The following is a 25507-nucleotide window of genomic DNA, read 5'->3' as shown; positions in this document are numbered from 1 at the left end:
ACAGTCCTCCAGCTCTGTTTCTATCGACCTTCCTAGTTTTTCAGCCGCTGTCCGGTAAGCTGAAGTTGCTGCAGGACTGCAGTATTTTATTCAGTGTAAGTTAGAAAATTCAGATTATGTTCTGCTGTGACACATTTAAACAATCCATGTTAACTTTATTTTTGTTTTCAAGGAGATAAATTTGTGTTAAGTTGTAGATGGCTAATTGTTTTTGAAGTTTTTTATTTTTTCTAGACTTATTTGGTTTAGTTTTTCAGACATTTTCAGCCCTCTTCATGTGAACAAAAAAGCCTTGCTTAGTAGATGCAAAGTACAATGAAATGTAAATTTGTATTAATTTTTTATTAGTGCCTTTTTTTTCAGATGAAGAGAGTTGATACCAGAGATCTGTAGGAAAGAGAAATGACATTCTCCTTTGTTTTTACGGTTATGTATTGGATCATATCTTTGGCAGTCAGTAGGCAAACATGTCAAAATGATTTTAGCTGCACATTTCAGGGATTATTAGGCAGCTGCAGGTGTACTCGGAAACTCCCGGAAGCCTCAAAGGCCGCCTCGGTACAAGAGTTCATCTCTCGCAAATTGGAGCACCGACAAGAGATGTGAAGAGAGAATTATTCTGACATGTCAGCCAGATGTACGCTTCATGCTAGAGTCATTTTGCTGCCTGGGCGAGATGTCACAATTTCAGCTGCAGTGTTGGTTTTATTATCTTCATCTGTAGTATACCACATTTGCCCACATGAGCAGTTGCTTGGTCATTTGGCTGGAGTCAGGAAATTCCTCTCTGCATTCTTTCGTTGAAAAGGGAACGAGCGGGTTGGGTGAGAGTGACAGTTTGCATGCGTATGTGTGTGTTTTTCCTCTGCAAATGAAAGAGGGTGCGTGTAAAACAACAAAGTTTGTCCTGACAAGCTGGTTTGGGTTCAATATTTGTGTGTGTGTTTGGGAGGGAGATTGTGAGAGTGTGAAAGACAATGATGCGGTTGAACGTGTTTGATGTACTGTGATAACTCTGTCCGGTATGTGGCTTTCATGGGAACTCCTTACCCTGGGGACACGGGCAAAAAAGCTCCTGTTTTAAATGGCAGCTTCCTTTTTCTTTATTGTACCTTGTTCCACCTTTGTGTCCTTTACTTGTATTATGCTTTACCTCAAGAGAAGAACTGTACCTTTCAGTATGTCCCTTATGATTGCCATAACTGTTTTATTTCCCTTTGCTTTCAGTTATTGTTAGGTTTTCTGTTCTGTTTCTATATTATTGCATAAGTATATGTGTTGCATAGTGCTTCCGCGTTGAGTCAGAAACTATACTTTGTTTTTTACAGCTTGTGTTTCTGTCCTTGGAATGTCGCTTAGCTGGAATTGTTTCTGTTCTTTTCAGAGTTTCTTAGCAGTTGGTCTTTTAATTTGACTGACAGCTACACACATTGCTTGCCAGACATGTTTACTTTAAAGTTGGACACACAATAGGCTTGATGCGATTCTTAATGGCCATGTTGTGAAAGAGAAAAGAGACCAGCATGGTTTCTTTTCTCTAAGGTCTAAGGTCTGGACTCACTGCGGTGGGGTAGGTGGTCCCTGTTGCCTTATGAAGACATAACTACAAGTCCTGTATTCCAAGAAACTATTCATGTGATGTGGATGCTCTAAGCTAAAAATTCTAGCAAGTTTGGACTGGCAAGATGTACTATCAAGTTTCATGTGGTCATCTGTAAAGTAAGAGGTGTTATGTCTTGAACTAATGCAAAGCAAGATTATTTCCTTATCATGACTCCACCTTTTTCCTCTCTCCATTTATTGCACCTTCTACTCCCAGGCTAACCACATTTCTCTGTGCTGAAACTGTTGCCTATATATCCTAGTTTGTTTGCTTTCTTTATGTCCAGAATATTGATCCTGAGCTTTAACTCTGTCCTGTAGAAACTGTCAGAGAAACTATTGGTTTTGATACTTTAACAAAGCAGCAGCTAAAAATGTGGTGGCCACACCATTTCTTGTCTTGCCATCTATTTCGCTTTATTGAAACCTATGTTTTGTGCAGAACTTAAACGTGAGAAAATTAGAGAGATTTTGTTGGAACATCAAATCCTGTCAGGCCTGTGTTTTACTGCATTGGGACATTTTACCTTTTATATTCAAGGGTTCAATACTCTGAGTGCTCCCCAGAGGTTATATAATTAGTTGTTGAATTCACCATAAAGGAGGTCATGCTGTCAGTTTCACTTTCAGTTCCAAGTACCTAACACATCGAAGTGAGTGAATCTTCAGCAACATCTGCATTGGGAGCCATAATATAAATATGTTATTGTTGGGTTATCTCAGCGATAATTTTTATCAGTTGCATAAATTCTGTAGCACGGTGCACTAAGTGGCACACATGGTAGTTGAAAGTTACAGGGCTTATATCCTTGGGTAAAAGTGTTGCTTCACACTATCATTGTGTTCACATTGTGAAACAACAATGTAAGCTATCATTTTACTTTTATCCAAAACTGAAAAGCAACAATTCTTCCTACTAATCCCACAATAATGTAACATTAATTATTACTGTAAAAATAGTGTTAACCTCTGAAATCTTTATTTTATTACATAGACTTACAAAAACAATCCAGAATAAGCACCTATTAAAATTAGTAGCAGTTTAGTGCACAGTATATAACCCAGTTTTCTGTTCTCCTATTTATTGAAGAACATAAGTTTAACAAGCTGGAACTGGCTGGGCATTTAGTCCAGCTGTCTACTCTGCAGTCAGCTCCTTATTAGACATGCTTTCTATTGCCAAACCTAGATATTTAAAATGTAGATGTAAAAGATGTTGCTCCTGTAGTTTTCATGCCATGGCTGTGTTTTGGAACCAGAAAAATAAAGTTAAAACATCAATCATATTTTTTTTTAAAAATGGTATTATTACTTCAGCAAGCTGATTGGCAATGACAGCAACAGGTGGGAGAGGGTAGCCGCAGAATTAATTGATGCTTCATACAGCTGAAGAAAACTCAGGAATTTTAACATATATAATCAGTGTAACAAGGCATTTTACATACTTTGAACCTAACTATTTAAAGGCCTGTATGTATCTTGGCACCAGTGATCAGCACATGTCTAGTCTACAGGCAGAACTGCAATAAGCTTATCCAATCTGACCAAAAATGCACTGATTATCTCTCTTGGCTGATGCCAAATAATTATAGTTATGAGTAGTTTGTTTGTTTATTAGATCTCCACTACAGATGTCAAGTCACTCCAACACAGTTCAACAGTCACTCTTTGTATGAATTATTCACACTCAACTGGCCCCTAGATCGTCATCCATTTTTAATGGTTGCAGTTACATTCCACTGACTGCAGCTCTCTGTTGACTAATGGAGCTGTTTGACACAATTTATGTCACAAAAGGCTGATAAACGTGCTGGATGGTTGATTAGGGTAGCTCATTAAAAATTCCTTCTGAAATTCGTCTCTTCAACTTTACAAAGACTTTTTGTTTAATTACATGCAATCATTGTACGCAATCACTTCTGTTAATTTTTTTGGAAAGACTTGTAGAAAAGGAACATTATTAAATGCACATGCTTTATGTGATAGTTAGAAAGTATCCCTGCAAAGAATGAGGATTTAAAAAAAAAATCATAATTCAAATTTGTACTAAAACGGCTTGCTTGAAACCTGGCTTACCTTAACTCCAGAGACGCAGATATAATCATAATTTAGGAATTCCATCTGGTGTGTATCTAAATATTAACAAATTGTTTCGTATTTGTCTTGCAGATTCACTTGAAGACCTTCAGAGAAAATAATCTTCAGCTTTCACAGGAGGTGTGAAAACCCCTGGATTAGTGTGCTGCTTGACAAACATGTCAATTCCTTTGGGTTCTGCTACACAAGTGGATTTTGACAAACATGTAGAAAAATTAGGATAAGGACACTGTAGACAAAAGCTATTATTTAGAGCCTACGATGTCATCCTTATGAATTACTGAGTAGAATCTTAGAAAAAGACACAAATGAGAAAAAAGTAGACAAGAGGGGGAGAAAGTCTGCAATTTAAACCATCTGTAATCTGAATCACAGATAAAGAGCCTTTCAGAACAAAAGTGGTGACTGGCTGACCACAGAAAGAGAGAGAGACGGGGACTGACGGAGGAGCAAGGGTTTGGAGGAGGAGGCGAAGGAGGAGGTCTCGAAGGTTTGGGACAGACCTTTCTCCATGGCTACAGACCCAGGAGAGCCCACAGGCACTGAGGACTCATCTGAGAAAGCTGATGGAAAGAAGGAGGAGGAGGACAAGCAGCGGGAGGTCAGGAGAGACCAACAGAGGGAGAGGACACCTAACACCTTTTTGGGCCTCCCCTCCTCCCAGGCTCAAATGGACACAGAGAAAGGAGGAGACGACAGAGGAGGAGGAAACGGAGAAGCTGCCTTTCAGAAGCTTGGAGAGACTCCGGTTCTAGTCCCTATGCCTTCAGTTCCTGTCGATACTGGCCAAAAACGGCAGAGACGGGAAAAGCGCTTCTTCAGAAAGAGTGTGGAGATCTGTGATGCGGATGATGAGGTAGGCATGCCTCCTGACGCTCCCCACAGTGCCCCCCACCTGGAGCTGCACTCCACAGATTCAGTCTTTGACAGTGCACAGCAGCAAGAGGCTGCTTCTTCCTGTGTAGCCTTGGGGCACGACCCCTCTCAGAGCCATGAACCTGGAAAAGATGTTCCTCCATCTGCACCCACACTGAGTGTGAGAGAGAGGGACCGTGAACAGGAGGAGGAAGCAGAGATGAAGGCAGTAGCCACTTCCCCTGGCGGAAGGTTTCTTAAGTTTGACATTGAACTGGGTAGAGGAGCCTTCAAGACTGTGTACAAAGGCCTTGACACGGAGACCTGGGTGGAAGTAGCGTGGTGTGAACTACAGGTAAGACAAAGTATTTTCTTGTTAATACAGACTGTTCAACTATTCATCAGGGGGTACAGCCACGCAGGGTGAATGCTAATGACTAAGAAGAATGTAAATGGAAAAAGCTGTTGGTATGTTGTTGGAATACGTATAAATTTTAGAAAAATTATTCCTGAATTGGCCCAAACTTTGTGGAGTGAAATTTCACGTGGAAATCATTATGAATCTTCAGAGTGAGCTTTTTAATTTTCCTAATAGTAATCAGTCAGTTGTCAATTATTATTAAGATCTCTAATCAAAAGCACTCTACAGTTGATATAAAAAGTAAAGTACTTACTTTCTCTGGTGTGTTGCTGAAAAATGTTTTCGAACTACATGTTAGATGAAGGGCTGAGTGTTTGCTCAGTTTATAGTGCTGTTGATTTGCAGGAAGAAGGTCCTGAGCTCTAATTCTGGTGTGAGGTCTTTCTACAGAAAACTAGCATGTTCTCTTTGTACATGCGCGGGGTCTCTCCAGGTACTTTGGTATCCAAAATGGCCGTTGGGTTAATTGATCTCTCTCAGTTGCCTTTAACATTCTTTTTTTTTATCTTATGTGTCTCTGTGTAATGTTGTGATGGAATAGCAACCTGTGTTGTACCCTGCTGCCTCTTGCATAATGACCACTGGATGGATAGGTGTTAAAAGGAAGCTCCGACAAAGATGGCTTTTCTGATTGCAGTTACAAGTGTTCAGTTTAGGGATGCACAATACGTCCGCACTAACATCGGTATCAGCAGGTATTAGTAATTTTTTTTTACATATCGGTAAATATCCGATAAATAAAACTGGGACAATATTAACAACCGATATTTATTTTCATCTTGGTTTTTTTTCTGAAGGGGGAGGCATGGATTCTGTGGTATTTGTTTGGTCATGTGACAGTGATAGTCATGCAGCACAGGATTGTGGGGAATCTGACTAAGGCAGAGAAGCAGTGGAGAGGCCAGTGGGGTGATCGATTTTTTCATATACATATTGGTAAATATTGGTAAATATGTATATGCAACAGCGATATTAGTATCAGCTATTGATATCGGTCCAAACTTTCATATTGGCACATCCCTAGTTCAGTTCCTTGAAAAGGTTCCTTCCTATGACATGATATGAATAACTTTGTTCTTCACAAAAATGTGGTGTGCATTTACATGTGCTATATTGAGAAACACTCTGTAATATGTTCAAAGCCTGTGATATTGTTTTATAATCTGAGCCTGCTTTAAGCCTCTTTGCAACTTCATTCCTGAGCTATCTGCTGTGTTCTCCTTGTTCCTTGTGATGCTGTTTGCCCCCTGTGTCACTAATAAACCTTGTTTATAGAATAGCTGTATTTATACTGCAATTAAAGCACTCAAAAATAATTTTCCTTCTAATGAGGTTATTTCTGAAGGCAAGAATTTATGATAGAAAGTATCACCGTGAAGGAGGCACCCCATACATTTCAGAGTTTTAACAATTAGAATTTTGGGGGAAGTTTCATTTTTTGTTCTCACATCAAACTATGCAGTAATTTTTGTTGGTCCATCACATAAAATCTCAGTTTAGTACAATAATGTTTATGGTTTTCAAATTGCGAAAACGTTTTAGGTAGCATGTTTTAACCTACTGAGGGTATCGTAGTTTGTGAATGAAACTGTTTGTCATGCACAAACTTTGTAGTGGGAGAAAATAATGAAGTGCAGTTTATATTACAATATTTTGTTATTCCCATAATTAATGCCAAGTAAGGCAAAAGACATGAATTAAACATGTGGTGGGAGATGGACTTTTCATCTTAGCCTTACAAAAGAACGCAGTGTTCTGATAAGCCATTTGCCTTGACTGTTTGCTTTGTGAGCAAAATCAGTCATGTGTTTGGTTGGGAGCTAATTCCAAAACAAGAGCCTTGGCTAATCCTTAAGATCAGAGTCTGTCTATTGGACTAACAAGCAGCAGGCATGCCCCTGTATCACCTTTTCTGGTATTACTCTAACACCTACTGAATCAGCTTCATGTCAGTAGCAAGCCTCTGCTCTTTCACCATGTCTCCTGTCTGTCATATAGAACTGCTCAGCTTATAAAGATGTTATATTACTGCCATACTCAATAAGTTAGAATATCATTCAAAAGTACCTTTATTCAAATTAGTAAGTTAACTAAGTTAAGCAAATTATATAGATCAATTACACACACTGATTTTTTTAAAGGTTTTATTTCTGTTCATGTTGAAGATTTTACTCCTACAGTTAATGAAAACACAACATTTAAGATTTAAATATTACGTCAGACCAGTAGCAAACGAGCCTCAATGGACTGCTTATTCTAATTTATTGAATATAACTGTATGCTTTCAACTAAACAGTAAATAACGTCTGTGTTTATTAATATTCCTTTGGGTTTAACTTGTGAATGACGTTCAGTATGAGCTGGTAGCTTGTGGCAATTTGTTGCCAAACAGGATGCGTAAAAAGATATAACTATATATCCAATCATCCATTCATCTGTACCCACTTGTCCTTGCATGGTCACAAGGGTCAAAACCAAGAACATGAATTAAATCATACCAAGCATAATTCATAGATTTTTACCTGTAGCTCAACAGCTGGAGAAGTAAAATATGAGTATGAAAAACATAGAGGAGATGGTGAGTAGACAAATGAGCGTGAAAGTAAGACAGAGAGATGATGAGCCAAACATGGGATTACCATGGCATCCCTCCCAGAAAGCAGCCATGTGGTGAGGCCTAAGTTATCACATTCAGAGAGACCCTGTCCACATTGTGCGCACGCTTAAACACACATTACAAACAGTCACACGCCTATAGATGGATCCAGTTCACATTCAATGCAACATTCTAGTTTCCCAGAACACATGATCTGTCCTTTTCAGTCTACCCTGCCAAAGCCTGTAAACAGCTTTAATGTACAGAGGCTTTAAAGTGGACAAAAGTGCTCATAAATAACAACGTTATACATGGCTGTGATTTTAGATATAGACGGTCTGTGTTGTAAGACTCAAGCAAATAACTTGTCCTCATAATAAAAATCTAGAGATGCACCATCAAATATTTTCTGGCCAATCACAATCTAATTTGAAAAGAAAAGTTGACGTAGTTGCTCTAGCAACACCATTGTATGTTTTAATTAAACAGTACATGTTGAATTGCTGACAAAAACAAAATTCATAATCTACATTTGTCATAATGCCCCAGCACTATGATCGGTCTGTGCAATGGTTCCAGTTTAGATGCTGTTAGGGTTATAGGATGAAAGACAACCTTTACAGGACTAACCCCATATTAGTTGATACTGTTAGTTCCCTTTGAGTCTTCAGCTTGGTAGCACAATAATCCCCCTTCCTCTTTGACCATAAATTTAGGGAACTAGGGTATTAGCTGTCCAAAAGCAGCTTGAAAAAGCTTTCTCGTTACTTCACTTTCCCTAGGAAGTTTCACACCTAAAGGGCAGAGCTATATATTTGCACCTGCTGTTTCTTGGGTATGTTTGTATGCAATTTGCTATGTATATCTTTCTGTGTGAGAGCTCTTGCCATCTAAATCAGTGACATACAGTTATTGAATTAGTTTGCCTGTCACTGTCCATTTCTCCTTCTGTGTCCCCCCTCCCTTCCTCTGTCTCCCGTTCACTTTTTTTGTCTGTTTGAGTGAGCATGCGGAGTGATCCAGGGAGTTAATTACAGTGGGTGCCTGTCAGGCTGGAACAAAAACCTTGCACAGGCAGCATAACTCGGGCGGCAGAAACCAGACTGGTTCAACCCAGTCATCCCAGACTGGTCCAACTAAGCTTAGCACTAGTGCAACAATCAGGACGGAAGTTTAACAGGTGCCAACTTAGATATTTGGGAATTTGCTGCATTTGTAGTCCCTTGCAGAAGTATACGCACTCGTTGAATGTTTCCACATTTTGTCACTTTACAACCACGTTTGATTGGGTTTGATATACCAACACAAAGTTGTGGATAACATTGGTGCAGAAAAATGATGAATAGCATAAAAAATATAAAACAATCTTAAAATCATGGCTTAAACATTTTGTTTTCGATTGCTTCTCTTGACATAGAGTGATTCCATCAGCACTGACAAGCTTCCTTTTTAAGGGGGTCATTAAAATGCCCCCCGTAGTATGATGCTGCCATGCTGTGCAGAGCGCATTGGGGCCAGATAATTCAGTTTTAGCCTCAGGTGGGACACTGAAAGGCACAGTCTGTGCTCAGTCAACATATAGTTCCACACTTTGGAAGAGCTTGCTACATTACGTCACTGGGTGTATAATATTTGAATCCTTTATTTTGGCGTGACAAAGGAAGACTTGAGAAGCCATGTTTCCTTTGATGATTAAACAACAGCTGGGTTAGGCAAAATAAATAAAATACAATATTGCCATGTGACCAACAACAATAGAAGCTAACTCGGATAGATTATTGCTGAACTGAGCAGACCATATTGGAATTGATCCAATGCAACAGGCTAGACGTAAGTTCATCCGGGTCGCTGACAATTGGCAAGGATCCCTGGGGCTGTATTCTTCCACGAAGGCCTTTTATTACTTGGTTTGCAACCGAGATTCAATTGCTAGCCATTGTATACAGCATGAATCACATAAAAACACCATTAACTGCACAGCCTTCTCTAGAATCAATAAGTCCGAGGTACTTATAATGCCCTAACTAATGTTTAAGGTAATCCACCAACAAAGTAGGAGCCTTGTCAATCAGATTTTAACTGAAGTACTATTCCCTTAAGAGTTATAAGAATAATTATTTCTGAACTTCTGGCTTGTGGTTTTAAACTGAGATGTTGTGTTTTTGAAGGATGCCAGCAAAACTTCATATCCATTAATAGTGTATGAACCTATTTTTAAACATGAAGTTAATATCTTTAATTTTCTTAGTGGCTTGTGGGTGTCTTAGAGCAAATAATTGTTGAAGTTTGTAAAGCTGGTTAACAAATGAAGATCTTTAATCCAGCATGCAGACCAGCCCTTACAGAGCAATCAATCTTGTTAGTCAGAGCTATTGTAGCTTACCGTAACTTAATCCCAGTCCTCCACCACCTTGGATTTTGAAACGCTCACACACTTACATGTGTGCTGTATTGCAACACATACACTGCAAGATACAGTTGTCACCCAGCTTAATGTAAAAAAATATATATACAACTATCACCTTGAGGATTGACATTACCCCTTTTATTGACAGTAATTTTCAGCTAAAACCTGGTTATACATCTGTGACTTCTCCAAACTATCATCAATCCTGAAAGTAATCTCCCTGATATCTGACACTGATACAGTGTTTGCTAAAATAGAGGTTTTAGGGCCCGCATGCTTTAGTATTCATGACCTGAGCCTCTTTACATTCACCAAAAGCCATATCCTGTCCATTTAGATGGGTGTTTTATGAGACTTGTTTGTAACCTGTAGCTTGACCTTCTGCTCTGCCAGATGTCTGGTCTTAGTCTTACTGTAATGATTTGTAGTTGTACGATTTGCTGTAGCGTATATAACAACGAAATTGCAAGATTTGTTTTGGTCATGAAAATAACAACAGCACCACCCAAAAATATGTGGTAGCACACTACAATTAATATGAGCAGAATATTAATTACTACAGCAAATGAGCTGTAATGAGCTGTAGTTCCACCTTATATAATGACAGTTTAAGAAAGCAGAAACGACACACTTTGTATACTCAGCTATGTCAAGGTAGGACCCTGTTGCCTTCAGAACTTCTAGCAGAAATAATTGCTAGAATTAGCAATTCTAGCAATTGGGGGCAATATGAACTCTGTATTGCCCCCAATTTGCACCCCTGTATTACAACATAATTAGTCTCAAGCTCATGCCAAATATTGTAAATCATAATCTAAGGAAAACTGTTAGAAGCATTTACAGACTAAAAAAAGGGTTTTCTATTTTATTGCTTAATGAAACTGAACAAAATCTGAAAAGATTTTTTTATGTTAATCTCCCAGCCACCGGTCAGAGCTGATCCTGAAAATAACTTATCAACATTATTCCTCTGTCCTCTGTACCTCTGTCCCTAAATCAAACCCGGTTCAAAGAAGTTTCGGTGGACAGGAAAAGAAAGCCACCTCCCCTGAAACCTCCGTTATCGGTTCCATAAGAGAAACACCTGCTCAAAAACCTTTGTTGTTAGTTCGTTCTTCCAGTAAGCCAAAGTTTATTCTATCATAACACTACACACAACTTTAGCTTGTGTACATTTTTCAATCTGATGCACATTTCTCGCAACGTTATGTTGTGAAATGCATCTTAGGTTGATGACATGTAAAATATGTCAACAGTTGTGTGTTTTCATTGCCCTCTGAAGGCATTCGATGCTGTTTTGAGGTTTTGTTCCCTGTCAAAGGACCATAAGAGGAGTTAAGGAAGTTGTCACAGTTCTTCTTCATGCACAACAAATAAGCAGTGGCAGCAATCTGTAAACCCACAGCTGCGTTCTCACTACACCGGCATGGAGGCGTTTGACACAATTGTCTTGTAGAGTTGACATGAGTTCATAGCTTAATTCTTTTAGTATTATACTTTTGAAAATGTCTTGTGTTAAATATTTTCTCTGCTTATATGCAGCATTACGTCTAAGCGCCCACCTGTAAACTGCAAATTGAGCCACAGAAAGTAGCTTTTTAGATTACTATATTCAGAAGAAAAACAGACGGGACTGCTTGGAGCATAGTCTTCCACAAATAAAGTCTGATTAAGATGCATCTTCCTCTGCACATACATATACCCAAGACATACATGGTTGAAAATACACCAGCTGAATCTCACTAAGCCTTTGTAACACACACAGGAGGCAGACAACAAACACTCTCCTTCTATGTTTACAATCATAACAGATACTTCTGCCTTTTTTTCTCACATATTTTACTTCTGAGTAATTATTTTAGCTAAATTACGGTTGTGTTGGAAGGCAGCTGTTAAGGGCTCTTTTATACACATTTCTCAATTGATTACAGTTGGCTTGATTAAGAAAATAACATTTTGCTGTCCCAGCAGAATTTTCTCATCATTTGCTCATTTGCATTATTTACCAGAAATGTTACAAAGGACAAACATGTTGTTTGTATAATCTGTCAAGAGAGGAGCACAAACAAATTTTCACAACCTTTCATATTTATCATGGTGCAGTGATGACACACATGAAAATGAAAATACAGAAACAGTGACAATACAGAAAAATAGTGAAGCAACACTGACTGGGCTGCATGAATTTCTGTGAACTGGCAATTGTGCTCTTACTCAGAAAACATCTCTTGCATTCTCCATATATCTGGTCTTGACAATATACCTTAAGAGGGTTGCAAAATAAAAGGTTTATCTTCCAACAAAAGCATCCAGGTTTGGGTTAGAATTCTGAAAATCTGAGAGAAGGTGGTCAGACGGTATAAACAACACACTTGGTTGTTCCCACTGAACAAAAATTCAAACACACATCGAAATTAGTTTTGAAAGGCTAACATTAAGCTTCCTTAATTGCCTCCCCAAAGCCCTGACCTCAATCCGATTGAAAATGTATGCTTTATGATTAAAAGCAGGCTCCATGCCAGGAACCCAGCCAGTTAAAATGAGCGCTACCTTTTTTTTTTTTTTTTTTTTTTGATAAAAGGAATGGTCAAATAACCACAAAGAATTACGAACATCCTGCTTATGGCAGCAGCTTGCAAAATGCATTTATTCAAATTTAGGTTGGGTGTATTCATTCACGTTTGATCCCCTTAGAATAAGAGAAAAATTTCAATAAATCCAAGCTTGTGAAGCCAAATAATGTTTTTCAAATTAACTGTATGGTGCATCAAAAAAGGTGCTGTTAAAATTCACCATTAATACCTGAAAATGTGTTCATAACCATTATGAGTGTAAACAAACACACTCTCTTTTAAAGATACGGCTCTGTTTTGTCATGTTAATAAATAAAGAGGCTTGCATAAAGTGAAACCTCAGTTTTTCTGAAGCAGTGTGTGTGTGTGCATCTGTGAATTGGTTTGTGCAGCGTGTGAATCTGTCTAGACGCAACTAAATAGATTCATGAAGACACTAAATGAACTCATTGTGACCTTTGCTGACCCCAAAGCTGTCTGATGTGACACTCAACGAGACGCAGTAGACGCTGAGGAGGCTGTAGACAGAGACACACAACCAGGTTACCTTGTCTGACTCTGTGCTACACAGAGAGGGAGAGCGATGCTCCATATGAGGAGTGAGACAGAGGACCGAGGCAACAAGAGGCAAAACTTCCTATCAAAATCAAGCACGCTTTGTTCTCTTAACGCACTCTTTTTTGCATTTGAGCTGGAAGGGTTTTACACAGATAACATGCTGTACAAATCAATTAAAAAAGAGAAAACCTTTTGGGAAAGGTATGAACATGCAAAAGTGAGTCTTCAGGGAACACCAGATAGTGATGTGCAGTGTCTTCTAAAAGCATTCAAACGTATTAAATTTGATTCTGCTTGTGAGATGGACAGATTAAGAAAATTATATTAATAAATGGCTTCCTTCATTTAAATTGCTGTGGATCTCTTCTGTTTCTTTAGAATGACTATGGGCAGCTTAAATGTTTTCTAATTAATAGTCTCATTGGCATGTTTTGCTAGATTTACTGTTATGTCAAACTCTACATTTTCACAATAGATTTAAAGGTGCTCTGTAAGATGTCTCAGCTTGGGATATTGTTTTGTAACCTAACTGTACTTTAAACAACAACGTTCTCCCGGACCTGTCTGTTGCCCCTTGATCCACATGATGCTGTTTGTTCACTAATGGCCTCAAACAAACGGCTGTATTTACACGGAGATTAAATTACGCACGTGTATACTGTTTTTGCAATATAATATGCAAGGAGACGTAGACGATACTTTGTGCTGGTCTGTGACAGGAAATGATGAAATTCATTCAGGTTTGTGGCTACAGTGACACAAAGTCAGAAAGAGTTATGAATACTATTTGATGCCATTTGTGAGCTATTGTACTTGTGCATTTTTTTTTTTCAGTTTTTTTTTTAGTTTGCTCCACAATATAGTTGGTGTTGAAGAAGCGTGACTTGATGTTAGACATAATGGTTATACAACGTGCCAAGCATTTTTTCCATTACACTGTAGTTCTGTGTTAAAAGGGGAGGGATGAGAGACTGTCTTCCCCAGTAGGATTTCCAGAAAAGGACACTGAACCAGTGCACAGGGAGGGAAGGAACAAATCCAAACACAAAAGGTGCAGGGGCTGCAATGATGAGAACTAAAAAATATGGATAGGTATAGCTATCAAAGATTGTAATACATGATTATTCTATGTTTTTTTGCACATTTGCCCGAAATTACCTGCAGGGTGCTATCTCACTGATCGGTTTTGTTTAAAGCTAACAGCTCGGCATCATTGAAATTGATCAGTGGAAAGCCAGTGTTATGACGACTTCTATTTATGGCTGGTTTGAATGTGACAGGACAATAGCTGCCATCAGAGTTTCTTACTTTAAAGTTAGTCCCATTGTGTTGTTGTAAAGATTTCCTGCTTTTATTTTTCAATATGTACTTGTTTAAAAGTATAAATTAATCACATGCTGACCCTATATTTTAGTGGTCTTAAATAGTAACTCAGCAGGAAAAATAACGGACTATACAGACTTGTATAGTTTGCTTGCTCACATAGAACATAATATTAGTCCATACAGAGTTTAAAAATATGTACCAGCTTAAAGGAGACATCCAGAATTTCTTCCACTGTGAATAACTGGATTGTAATTATATGTTTTTCTTGCATCATCATAATCACATATCACAGTTTTGAAAAAAGCATTTTTTGTTTGCAAGGATTTTATTGGTTCTTTCTCTCTGTATTGCTCCTTGTTAACAACAGCACAAACAATGAGGTAAAGAAAAGATTCAAGCTCAGATGGATTATGTAACAATAAAATGATTATTAGAAAAAAAATATGTTCACTAAGTAGTCGCTTGTGTTTAACGTGAGATTTGTCAGTGGCTACCTCTGTTTTCTAGAATGTTGCATGACTGCGAAATGGATTTCTGCAGCACTGGTTCTTTGTGCCATATTGGCAATGTGGTGCAGCTGCAGCATAAATGTGTTTTTAAAGCTACAGCTTGGGTGTTGCCTAAGGTTGATTGCATTTGTATATTGCTAGCACCATCTAGTGGCGTCAGGATTTATTGTACACTTAGTAGAAAACTTCAAGTAGCCTTGTGATGTTTTAAATTTATGAATGGATTGTTTTTAAGTAACCTTTTATGACGGAAGAAAATCAATGGAGCGGTCTACTTAGTGTTTTTGAACTGCAGTCCTGTAAATAAGCAGCTCATGTGACTATTCAGACCTTTTATGTCTGCATGTACCTTTTTACTGCAGGACCGTAAGCTGACCAAGGCGGAGCAGCAACGCTTCAAGGAGGAGGCAGAGATGTTGAAGGGTCTTCAACACCCCAACATAGTCCGCTTTTATGATTCCTGGGAATCTGTGCTGCGTGGAAAGAAGTGCATTGTACTGGTCACTGAGCTAATGACATCAGGAACACTTAAAACGTTAGTACAAAATCACCTTTCAGTTCTTAAGGTTCAGATTTATGTATTTAAACGGGGCCCGTTTCTATTAGTAAAAAACTCCTGTAGGCCAGGAAATTAAATTATGCCAGATTATAGCATAAGGCTCATTACTGTTTGCTTCTTCCTTGGCAGGTTGATGTCAATATGTAACAGGAGTCAAACCACAAAATGCAAATACAAAGCATTGTAAATGATAAAACACACACAGCTTACACACAACATGACAGAACAGGTGAAGACCAGACTGGCACCAAAAGTGACCATGTGGAACACCTTTAGCGAACTTGATATTCCTGTGTATTGCATCTGTTAAGCAAGACTGATGGACTAATATCCACAGAGCTATTGAACTCATAAAACAGACACAAAAGCTCAAGAAGTTATTGCACTTATAAAACATTATTATTGTCTCTTGGGTTATCATCTTTGTTAAAAGACAACTTTTAGATGTTTTTGTAATGACAGCAAATCTGGTAATCACAATAATATTTAAGAGTAATGTGGTTTCAATGTTTATGGATTTTTTTTTTAGTAAGTGTCCCAATAGTTATGACAAAAACATAAATATTAAGGAAAACAAATACAACTTCAGCGGTATTTGCATTGTTTTGACCTTCGTGTTCCCAGTCTTGGCTGTCGATCACTTTGGTCTTTTGGGTGACAGCATGTATTCTGTGTGCACAGCTACCTTAAGCGCTTCAAGGTGATGAAACCCAAAGTCCTGAGAAGTTGGTGCAGACAAATCCTGAAGGGCCTTCACTTCCTCCACACCAGGACTCCACCGATTGTGCACCGGGACCTCAAGTGTGACAACATTTTCATAACAGGCCCCACAGGGTCAGTTAAGATAGGTGACCTGGGACTGGCCACTCTTATGAGGACCTCCTTTGCAAAAAGTGTCATAGGTAAGATGTATAAGCTGACCAGGCATAACATTATGACTACTGACAGGTAATGTGGTAAAGTCAGACTAAGATGCTACAGGACTGTAATGGCATGTGATAAATTTATTACAACTATTATTTTTATTTTAAAAATAGGATTATGCAGCCTTATTGCTTTTATAGCAGATATCTCCAACTCTTGTCTGAAAGAGCCTCTGCCCTGCAAATTATAGATGAGTCCTTGTTTCAAAATACCTTAATAGAATAAAAAGCTCATTATCAGGCCTCTAGAAAACTTGTTGAGATGCTGGAGAGGTAATTCACCAATTTGATTCAAGTGTGTTGGAGAAGTAACCGGCAGGACAAACTGAGATCAATTGGTGGTCTCAGTTTGAGATCACTGATTGATTGTATCTTGTATTTGTCTTTGTGGCCTGTTTTTGATTTAGAGCTGCTTTCTTGCTTTAACAGGAACCCCAGAATTCATGGCTCCAGAGATGTATGAGGAGCACTATGATGAATCAGTGGACGTCTATGCCTTTGGGATGTGTATGCTGGAGATGGCTACTTCAGAATACCCCTATTCTGAATGCCAAAATGCTGCTCAGATCTATCGCAAAGTCACAAGTGTAAGTGCCTTTAATGGAAATTTGCTGTCCTGATCACTTGATGACAAATATTTTGTTTATAAAAATGTTAACTAACATTTAAGCACAAAAGAAAATCATTTTATTAACATTCATGTTTCTTCAGGGTATAAAACCAGCCAGCTTTGATAAAGTCAATGACCCAGAAATCAAGGAAATCATTGAAGGCTGCATTCGTCAGAACAAAAGCCAGAGGTAAGGAGGTTTTTGTTTTGATATCTGTAGTCTCTTATGTGCATTCATTGATCACACTCTTTCTATTTCCTCCTTGACAGACTCTCTATCAGAGACCTCCTGAATCATGCGTTCTTTGCAGAGGATACAGGAGTAAGAGTGGAGCTGGCAGAAGAGGACAACGGCGCCCAGGATTGCCTGGCTCTCCGAATTTGGGTAGAAGACCCAAAGAAGTTGAAGGGGAAACACAAGGACAATGAGGCCATTGAGTTCACCTATGACCTGGAGAATGACATTGCTGAGGAAGTAGCTTTGGAAATGGTGAGATGTGTAAACAATTTATAAGTGATGATCTAATGGGCTGAAAAGAGTTTAACCACAACTTGATGCTACAAAACTTGTATAGTTCTCCAAAAATAATAGCACTTGGCTAATCTAGTTACTACTTACCTGAAGGCTAAATCTACCTGCAAAGATCACTTCTTGTCTTTTTGTCTTCCCCACTCACTTTTCAAAGGTGAAGTCAGGCTTCTTTCATGAGAGCGATGCGAAGGTGGTGGGAAAATCCATCCGTGATCGAGTGAATCTGATCAAAAAGTCAAGAGAGCGTCGGCAGCAGCAGCTTACTCATCAAGGCTTTGATGACAGAAGGGATTCTACCGTCACCTCTTATGTTTTTTCTTACCCTTCATGCCCATCCTCACTAATGGTTGGGGCAGCTGGACAAACAGGAGGTGGTGAAAGTGGAGCTGGAGGAGTGGTTCAGGAGTCTGAGGAGCTGCCTGAAGTTGACCAGCATGTCATGCAACAGCATATCCTCGGTGCAACAACCCTTAGCTTGCCAGGTAGAGTTGATCAAAAACTTGCTTCCTACAGTGCATTGGTAAAGTATTCATACACTTAAAGTTTTTTTGACTTTTTATGACATTGGAACCAAAACAGGAACACAGCAGACTGTGAGAGATAAAGTTGTGAAGAATTTTAAGGTAGAGTTAGGCTATGATGTCCCAAGGTTTGGACATCATAGTACATTGTACTATTTAATCTATCATCTGAAAATAGGAAAAGTATGGCACAGCTAAAAATCTACCAGGACATGTCTGTCCATCTAAAGGAGAAATCAAGAAAACCCTGAAAACCCTGGAAGTGCTCTAGCTCAAGTGAGAGAATCTGTTGATAAGACAACTTTCCAAATATTTGACTTTTATCAAACTTTCCAAACATTTGGCTTTTATCAAAAACAGAAAAGCACAAGAAGTTGCAGTTTCCCAAAATCCATGTAGGGGTTCTCTGGTCAGATGAGACAAAAATGAATAGCCAATATGAAAAACACTGTCTGTGGCAGGAAAATAATGCTTCACTTCATCCTGAGTACTCCATTCCCACAGTGAAATGTCATAATTGCACCGTCATGCTGTAGAGTTGAGACAGAGTTGGTAAAAGATGATTGCAAAGGGTGGTGCAAACATATTTCAGGTACCAAATCCATCTGCATACCAGATTTCTACCATTTTATCATTTTATTTGTAAAAAGCCTTGAAAACTATATGTCCTTTTCCTTCCACTTCCACTGAGTTTTGTGGATGAAAGTGACTAAATCTGAAAAACTTCAGAGTATAAATTCTTCTGCAAGGCACTGCATCTGTTGTCAAATTTCTAAATGTAATGTGTGAGTTTTATGGCTTTGTTGAACATTTATTTTTTTACTCAGAAATTGAAAGTGTTGGGTCTGCCAGCTGTGAGTCATATGCAAGTGGACAGAGCTTGGCACTCTCTCTGCAGGGGGAAACTTATTCCCACTCCCAGATAACTCCTCAACCATTGCTATCTGTAGGTCTATATTTAATCCTACTAACAACAATAATAGAAACCTGCTCTGAAACAATCGGTCCTTACACATATTCTTGTGACACAGATCACTGGTGCATCGGCTGAAACTCAAATTCTCTGCACTGACGAGACTGGGAGTGTTCCAAATATGCCTCTTGTTCAGGGCGTTAGTATGTCTAACGTGTGCACTCCCAAGACTGAAGGGGAATCTCTTGGCCAGACATTTCTTCAACCCAGTCCTGTTGTTCCACAGGTATCTCCGAGTGTACCGCAACAATATCTTCAGGTGAAAAAGATAATATATCTATAAATAAAATCAATATTCACAAAGGGACGTAATCTTAACATTCCTGCTAATGTATGTAAAATGATCACACTGCTCCATTCAGATGGGTTCTTTTTGAATAGCTATTAAATATTAAATAACAACCCTAATGGAATCATAGCTCTGAGATTGGCAATCTTTTACGACAATAAACAGTGCTTCCCACAGGATGTCAGTAATAGGGAGATGCTAGAAATTCAGCAAATTTACATCCTTGTGATTAAAAATTGCGTCTTTAAACTCTGTGCAGCAGTCAGCAAATCCTTTACTTCCCAAAGTGCAATTTCAGTTTATGATCCAAGTTCCTTGTGACTACTCACAAGTATAAAATACTGTGGGAAGCACGGTTCTCTGAAGTTAAGTGTGTTTGTTTATTTTCCTTGTCAAAGCTTATTCCTAATCTAGTTTTTGTACTGCTTTCTCCCCTCACCCTTTGCTGCATTCAACTCAAATCCTTGTTCTTTCATTATCGCTGAGTAGTCACAAACATTTCCATCAGATGCATTCCAACCGGTTACTGCTCATGGATCCGTGGCTCCCTCACAGTCAAACATACTTCCCATTTCTCCCCAAGCTCCCGTTGGTGTTTTCCCCACATCTATATCTGTCAGTGACCCTGCTGGAATTGCAGGGATCGCTATGCTCCACACTCAGCTACCCGCTTCTCCCAGGCAGCAGACTGACATTATTCCCCACTCCACTCCCCAGCAAACACAGTGTTTTGTTATTCCACAGCAGTGCATTATTACACCACAGTCAGACATGGTTTCCCAGACCTCCACCAATCAGCAGCAACCACAACAACCCACATCAATTGAACATCAACAGATTAATGCAATTCAGCTGCCTCCAGAAAAGCAGCATCATAGCCTTCCAGCTGCAACTATCCAAAAGCATCACCGCGAGCCAGAGCAGGAGATTTTTGTACAGCAACCTGTCCAAAATGTCCAGTCAAGTCCTCATCAGCAAGTGAGGACCACACAAGCAAGCATGGAGCCTCAAGCTCTGTCAGTGCCTCGGCCAGGGGAACAACTTCAGGCTTATAAACTGCAACCAGCAGGAGAAACATGCGAACAGACAGTCAGACAATCACAACTACAGCAACAGCTTCAGCAACAGCAATCTCTTTTACAACAGCAGCAACAGCTACTTCAGCAACAACACCTATTGCTCCTTGAACGACACCCATTGTATGTCCAGACGCTGGATCAGCAGCAACAAATGACTCTGCTTCAACAACAGGAGCACCAGACGCAGCTGCAACAACAGAAAGCACTTCAACACAAACAAATCATGGATCAGCAGCAAGCTTCTCTATATCAGAAATATGAACAGCAACAGCAAAGTATTCTGCATCAAGAACAACCAACACAAGCACAAGTGCAACAACAACCACAGATACCTTCACAACAGCAGATACAACAGTTATATCAGCAAACAGGGCAGCAGCAGGAAGGAATAACTCAAACAGAAGCAGAAACACAAGAACAAAGTGGACAACAGCAGCAAAATACTACACTGCAGCAACAACCTCAGCAAACACAGCAGAAATGTGAACAAGTACAACAGCAAACCATATTCCAACAGATAGAACAGCAACAAGCATTAATCCAGCAACACTTGCAAAAGCAGTTAATTTTAAAACAGTCCCAGTTACAACAGGCAGCTCAGCTGCAACAGCAAGAACTGCAACAAGTACAGCTTGAACAAAACTTGGAGCATCTTCAGCAGCAAGCTCTGTTGCAACAGCAGCTTGAAAAACAACTTCAAAATCTCCCCTCAGACAAACAAAGTGCTGAATTTTTACAGCAGCAGGCTCAAATGAAGCATCAAAATCAAGAGAAACAGCAGGAGCAACAAGCTGCCATCATTCAACATCTGCATCAAACTGACAAACAAGAACCTCTGCCTGTACCTCAAAGCAGCAGTGAGCTGCAGATTCCGCCACAATCTGCTAACGTGCAACCGATGTGTAACCCCCAACTTACCACTCTTCAGTCTGCGCAGCAGTCAGCTAAGCAAGACACTATGGAGCAACAGCAGCAGCAAGCTTTTGTTGCTCAGCCTAAGCACCACACCTCCACAGAAACCCATCGAACAGTTGGTGTTCCAGTGACCATTGAAGGACTACAAGACCAAACTGACATAATCTCTCAAGTACATGTCCCAGTGACCATACAGACTACCTCCATTCCTGTCCAGACAGCTCCTGTTTTCTTAGGACAGCAAAGACAAAGTCCATTTCACCCCCAGAACCAGATTCCAGCCCACTTTTTAGTCCAGTCTGTGCCCCAAGCCTCTCAAGCTACAACTGTCGTCAGTGTACCTGCCCCAACAGCTGTGATCCAAGGACAAACACAAGTCTTGCAGGCACAGCAAATTCCCTTACAGGCTAGTTATCCTGGACTTGTAACTCCTACTCAGGCTCAGGTAACTGCTCAGTCATTTATCCAGACTCAGCCTCAACATACAACTATTCTGCAGCTCCAGCCTGCACATGGCAAAGTCCCAAACATCAATATTCAGACGATGGGCCAACAAAACCAAACCACTGCTCAACTTTCAGCTGAAGTTGCTTCTCTTCCAAGTCCAGTACAACATGAGACTTACGTTCAGCAAGGTGCTCTAATGAAGAGTCCCATCCAGCCCAAACTCCAGCAAGAAACTCAAGGCCAACCGCCTTGTCAGCTGCTTTCTCACCCTGGCCTAATGACCCCACATTTTGCCTCACAACCTCCCCACCAAGACATACCATCTGCGCAGCACAACATGACTCGTGCTTCACAACATCAGCAGGTGCATCAGCAACCAGTAATGCAGTATCAGCAGATGATTCTGTCTCCGGGCTCGGCTGAGAGTGCTGTAACAACAACCGAGAGTCTCGCTCAATCGGCTGACCCTGTTGGGGTTCATGTTGCTCCTCCTCCAATGCAAACTGGACAAGGAATAGGTCCAGGACAAGCAGCACTATGTCCAGTTGCTGCAGTCCACCAAGCGTTAATTGGAAGCTCTGCAGACTCTCCCATCATTCAGCCCACCTCCAAGCCATTTATGCCTCAGCCTGCTGAGCAGCCTCAGCAACAAAACCAAAATCTCTCTCCAGTCCATCAACCCCCAGGAAATTCTACCACACCGCTTCAGTTACCAGCACAGCCCATCCAAACTCTCAACCAGCAGCCATCTCTTCCTTGTCAACAAACCTTGACAACACTTGACAAAAGTCAGCTTCCTGTTCAGTGCCCTTCACATGTGTTGATACAGTGCTCTGCACAGTCAGGACCCAGTAATGTTTCCGTGCCTCAGTCACCCACTAAGACTCTCCCTCTGTATAGTCACTTAGTGACAGGGACCCCTTCATCTCCACAGCATCATGCCAAGCAGCTTCTTCCAGCCCACACACATACACAAACCTGCATTCAGGCCCAGACACACTCTGAAACACAGACACTGGTTCAAACACAGACTCACTCTCACACTCAGACAGACCACAAGACACCAGATTCTGAAGAATCTTTTTTGCTTAAAGCTATGTCTGATGCGCAACAACTGCCCCTGAGCCCTTCATGTCCCTCCATAACACTACCATCTGCACTACCCCAACAACCTGTCCCTGCTGCAGAGCTTTCTACATCTTCGCAACTAGCCCAAGTACCTTTACCAGGGCAGGCCGGCTTTGTACCTACCTCTCCTCAGCCTGCCTCTGCACAACGATTGCTTGACTCTAATGCTCCCCAACCCTCCCAAGCCTTGCTGCAAGACTGTGACATTTCCCTGCTGGGCATCGCTCAGGTACATGAAATATGAAACAGAAATAATTTACTGACATGCTTATCAAATGATTAAAGCTTTTTACTAAATGCAGTATTTAAAACAGTCATTGATTTTACCTCTTCAATTTATACTAACATATTTTGATTCCTGGGAAACAAAGTGTAGCAGGTCAGACTTGTTATTACACTATTGTGGGGATGCTGTATGGGGATGTAATTTGTTGCAGGATGCCTGACATGAATATACTAGTCTTAATATTGTTCTTTCGATATGTTTTAGTGAAATCTGTTTGTGAGAGAGTCTATGGAAAGATGTTAGGTCTCTGCTATTATTTTCACCTAGTTTTAAGCCTAGTCCTTTAAAGTTGACTAAAACTAGCTTTTAAAAATTAATTTGCTCCATGACACAACATTAGCCCAATATCCTAATCTGAGGTTTCATTGTTTACAGCGTCATAAATTGGATTTTCTCTTGAGGTTCAAGAGGTTCAATACAATATCATATTACTCATACTCCAAATATTGCTTGATTTTCAACATATATCGTAATGATATGGTGTATGGTGATATTTGTCTGTGTATTGTTTTTTCTTATGCATTGTGTGTCTATGAATACTCTGCAGGATGGGCCATACCTGGCAAGTGCAGAATGTCATTCTTCAACAGGGTATGTTTTCTCATAAAATAAAGTTTTCAGCTAAACATATGTTTATCCTTTTAATGCTTCCTTTTTAAAATACTATAATCAGCATTGACTTTTTAATATTTCTTCTTTTTCAATCTGGCTTATCTTTGTCTTACATGTATGTGGAAAAAAAGGCTTCATTATTTGATATTTGATATTTAACATCCCATCTGTTGACCACAGGTCTGTGAATGGAGAAGACATTCAGCACAATTTGGGAAATGGAAAATCTGAGAAGTCAAAATCTCAGAAAAAGGCTTCCTCTCAGAAACCTGAGAAAGGTTCACATCAGTTTCAATTGAGCATGCTCCAGGTGAAAGACCTAAACAACATGTTCATGACATTAATTACCATTACCAATTTTTGGTCACATGTCAGTGTTTCAGATAAAAATACATTTTTTAGCATAAAACAGTCCGAAGTCAAAAAACATTCCAGAGATAAAAGTCCCTTTCATCTTAATCCTTAAAGAACAAAGAACATCTTAATCCCCAAGACTTTTGGGGAAATTTCCTGTGGCTTAACAAGAAAAAACTTAATTTCTGTTTCATTTGACAGAAGAAAAAACATAGTCAAAGCAGCCCCAGACCATCATGATAATATGGTGGTCTGGGGCTGCTTTGTTGCTTCATGACTTGACTGAATTGCTATAAGTGATGCTATAAGTAATGGAACCATGACTTCTGCTGTCGAGCATAAAATTCTGAAGGAGAATGTTCAGGCTATGTATTTCAAAAATTTGCACCGCCAGGTTCACCAATGACCATATCAAAAAGCAAACAAAATGAAGATTTAAAAAGTCCGAAAGTCTTGGGTAACATTTGATATCTTGCGCAAAAAATTCAGTTCAATATTGTCCAACATTAAAATTTGCTTGTCGATCGTAAACAATGAAGTGTGACAATAAAACAAAAACGTCTATAAGAAAGTAAAGTTCTTGATTAACTGGTATATTAATAATTGTCTTTTATAACATCCACAGGTGTCTGGGAAAGGAGACAATTTGGTAGAGTGTCAATTAGAGACTCATAGTAACAAAATGGTGACATTCAAATTTGATATTGAAGGAGATGCTCCTGAAGATATTGCAGATTACATGGTAAAGCTTCTAATGTTTTGATAATGTTAATACTCATACTTAACTTCATTCACAGTTTCATAACTGCTGTCTGGTTGTATATTTTAGGTAGAGGAAGACTTTGTCCTAGATTTAGAGAAAGGGAAATTTGTGGAGGAGCTTAAATCGATTGTGAAGAAAGCCCAAGAATTTCTTCAGACACATACACAGGTATGTTTATGTAGAACCAACAATTTGGCCACTGCTGTTTGCCTGTTAAATGAATGATAACAAATTTGACTCTGTTTTCTCTACCAGACTGGATCAACTGACCAGTTGCAAGTGAGCACTCCTTCCACCTCTGGTAAGTGTTTTAGTTTATTTATTTTCTTTACTTCCTAATTGACAAAATAAGAGAGAAAAAATAATAATTTTCCGACTAATAAACTATCCTTATGGTTTAGTAGTGGAGTCAGTCCCCCAGTCATCCCCAGTGGGACGCTGGCGCTTCTTTATCAACCAGACCATTCGTCACAGAGACTCCCTGTCTAGCCAGGGTGCAGTCACACCACCACCAACTGCTGAGACTAAAATCCCACAGTCTCCTCAAAAGGATGAAGGTAAGACCAAATTAG

General features: G+C 39.5%; 1 protein-coding gene across 4 annotated transcripts in view; it reads left to right on the top strand.

The window, feature by feature from the left end:
• wnk3 (WNK lysine deficient protein kinase 3) overlaps positions 1 to 25507 on the top strand; it is a 40853-nt gene that overhangs the window by 4103 nt on the left and 11243 nt on the right. For 2 of the 4 annotated variants that reach the window (XM_008413606.2, XM_017305797.1), the window contains exons 2-17: positions 3772 to 4909; positions 15307 to 15479; positions 16185 to 16405; positions 16856 to 17013; positions 17138 to 17226; positions 17307 to 17526; positions 17723 to 18050; positions 18917 to 19035; positions 19121 to 19321; positions 19841 to 23149; positions 23754 to 23797; positions 23999 to 24128; positions 24798 to 24914; positions 25002 to 25103; positions 25191 to 25236; positions 25337 to 25492. In XM_008413606.2, coding sequence (XP_008411828.2) covers positions 4211 to 4909; positions 15307 to 15479; positions 16185 to 16405; positions 16856 to 17013; positions 17138 to 17226; positions 17307 to 17526; positions 17723 to 18050; positions 18917 to 19035; positions 19121 to 19321; positions 19841 to 23149; positions 23754 to 23797; positions 23999 to 24128; positions 24798 to 24914; positions 25002 to 25103; positions 25191 to 25236; positions 25337 to 25492 — 6112 coding nt within the window. In that variant the 5' untranslated portion in view covers positions 3772 to 4210. The remainder of the gene's footprint in view (positions 1 to 3771; positions 4910 to 15306; positions 15480 to 16184; positions 16406 to 16855; positions 17014 to 17137; positions 17227 to 17306; positions 17527 to 17722; positions 18051 to 18916; positions 19036 to 19120; positions 19322 to 19840; positions 23150 to 23753; positions 23798 to 23998; positions 24129 to 24797; positions 24915 to 25001; positions 25104 to 25190; positions 25237 to 25336; positions 25493 to 25507) is intronic. The other 2 variants (XM_008413605.2, XM_008413609.2) reach the window with 2 other exon arrangements.

The sequence above is a fragment of the Poecilia reticulata genome, linkage group LG7 (genome assembly GCF_000633615.1).
Source record: "Poecilia reticulata strain Guanapo linkage group LG7, Guppy_female_1.0+MT, whole genome shotgun sequence".
Classification (NCBI taxonomy): Eukaryota; Metazoa; Chordata; class Actinopteri; order Cyprinodontiformes; family Poeciliidae; genus Poecilia; species Poecilia reticulata.
This window is presented reverse-complemented; position numbering and strand designations above follow the sequence as displayed.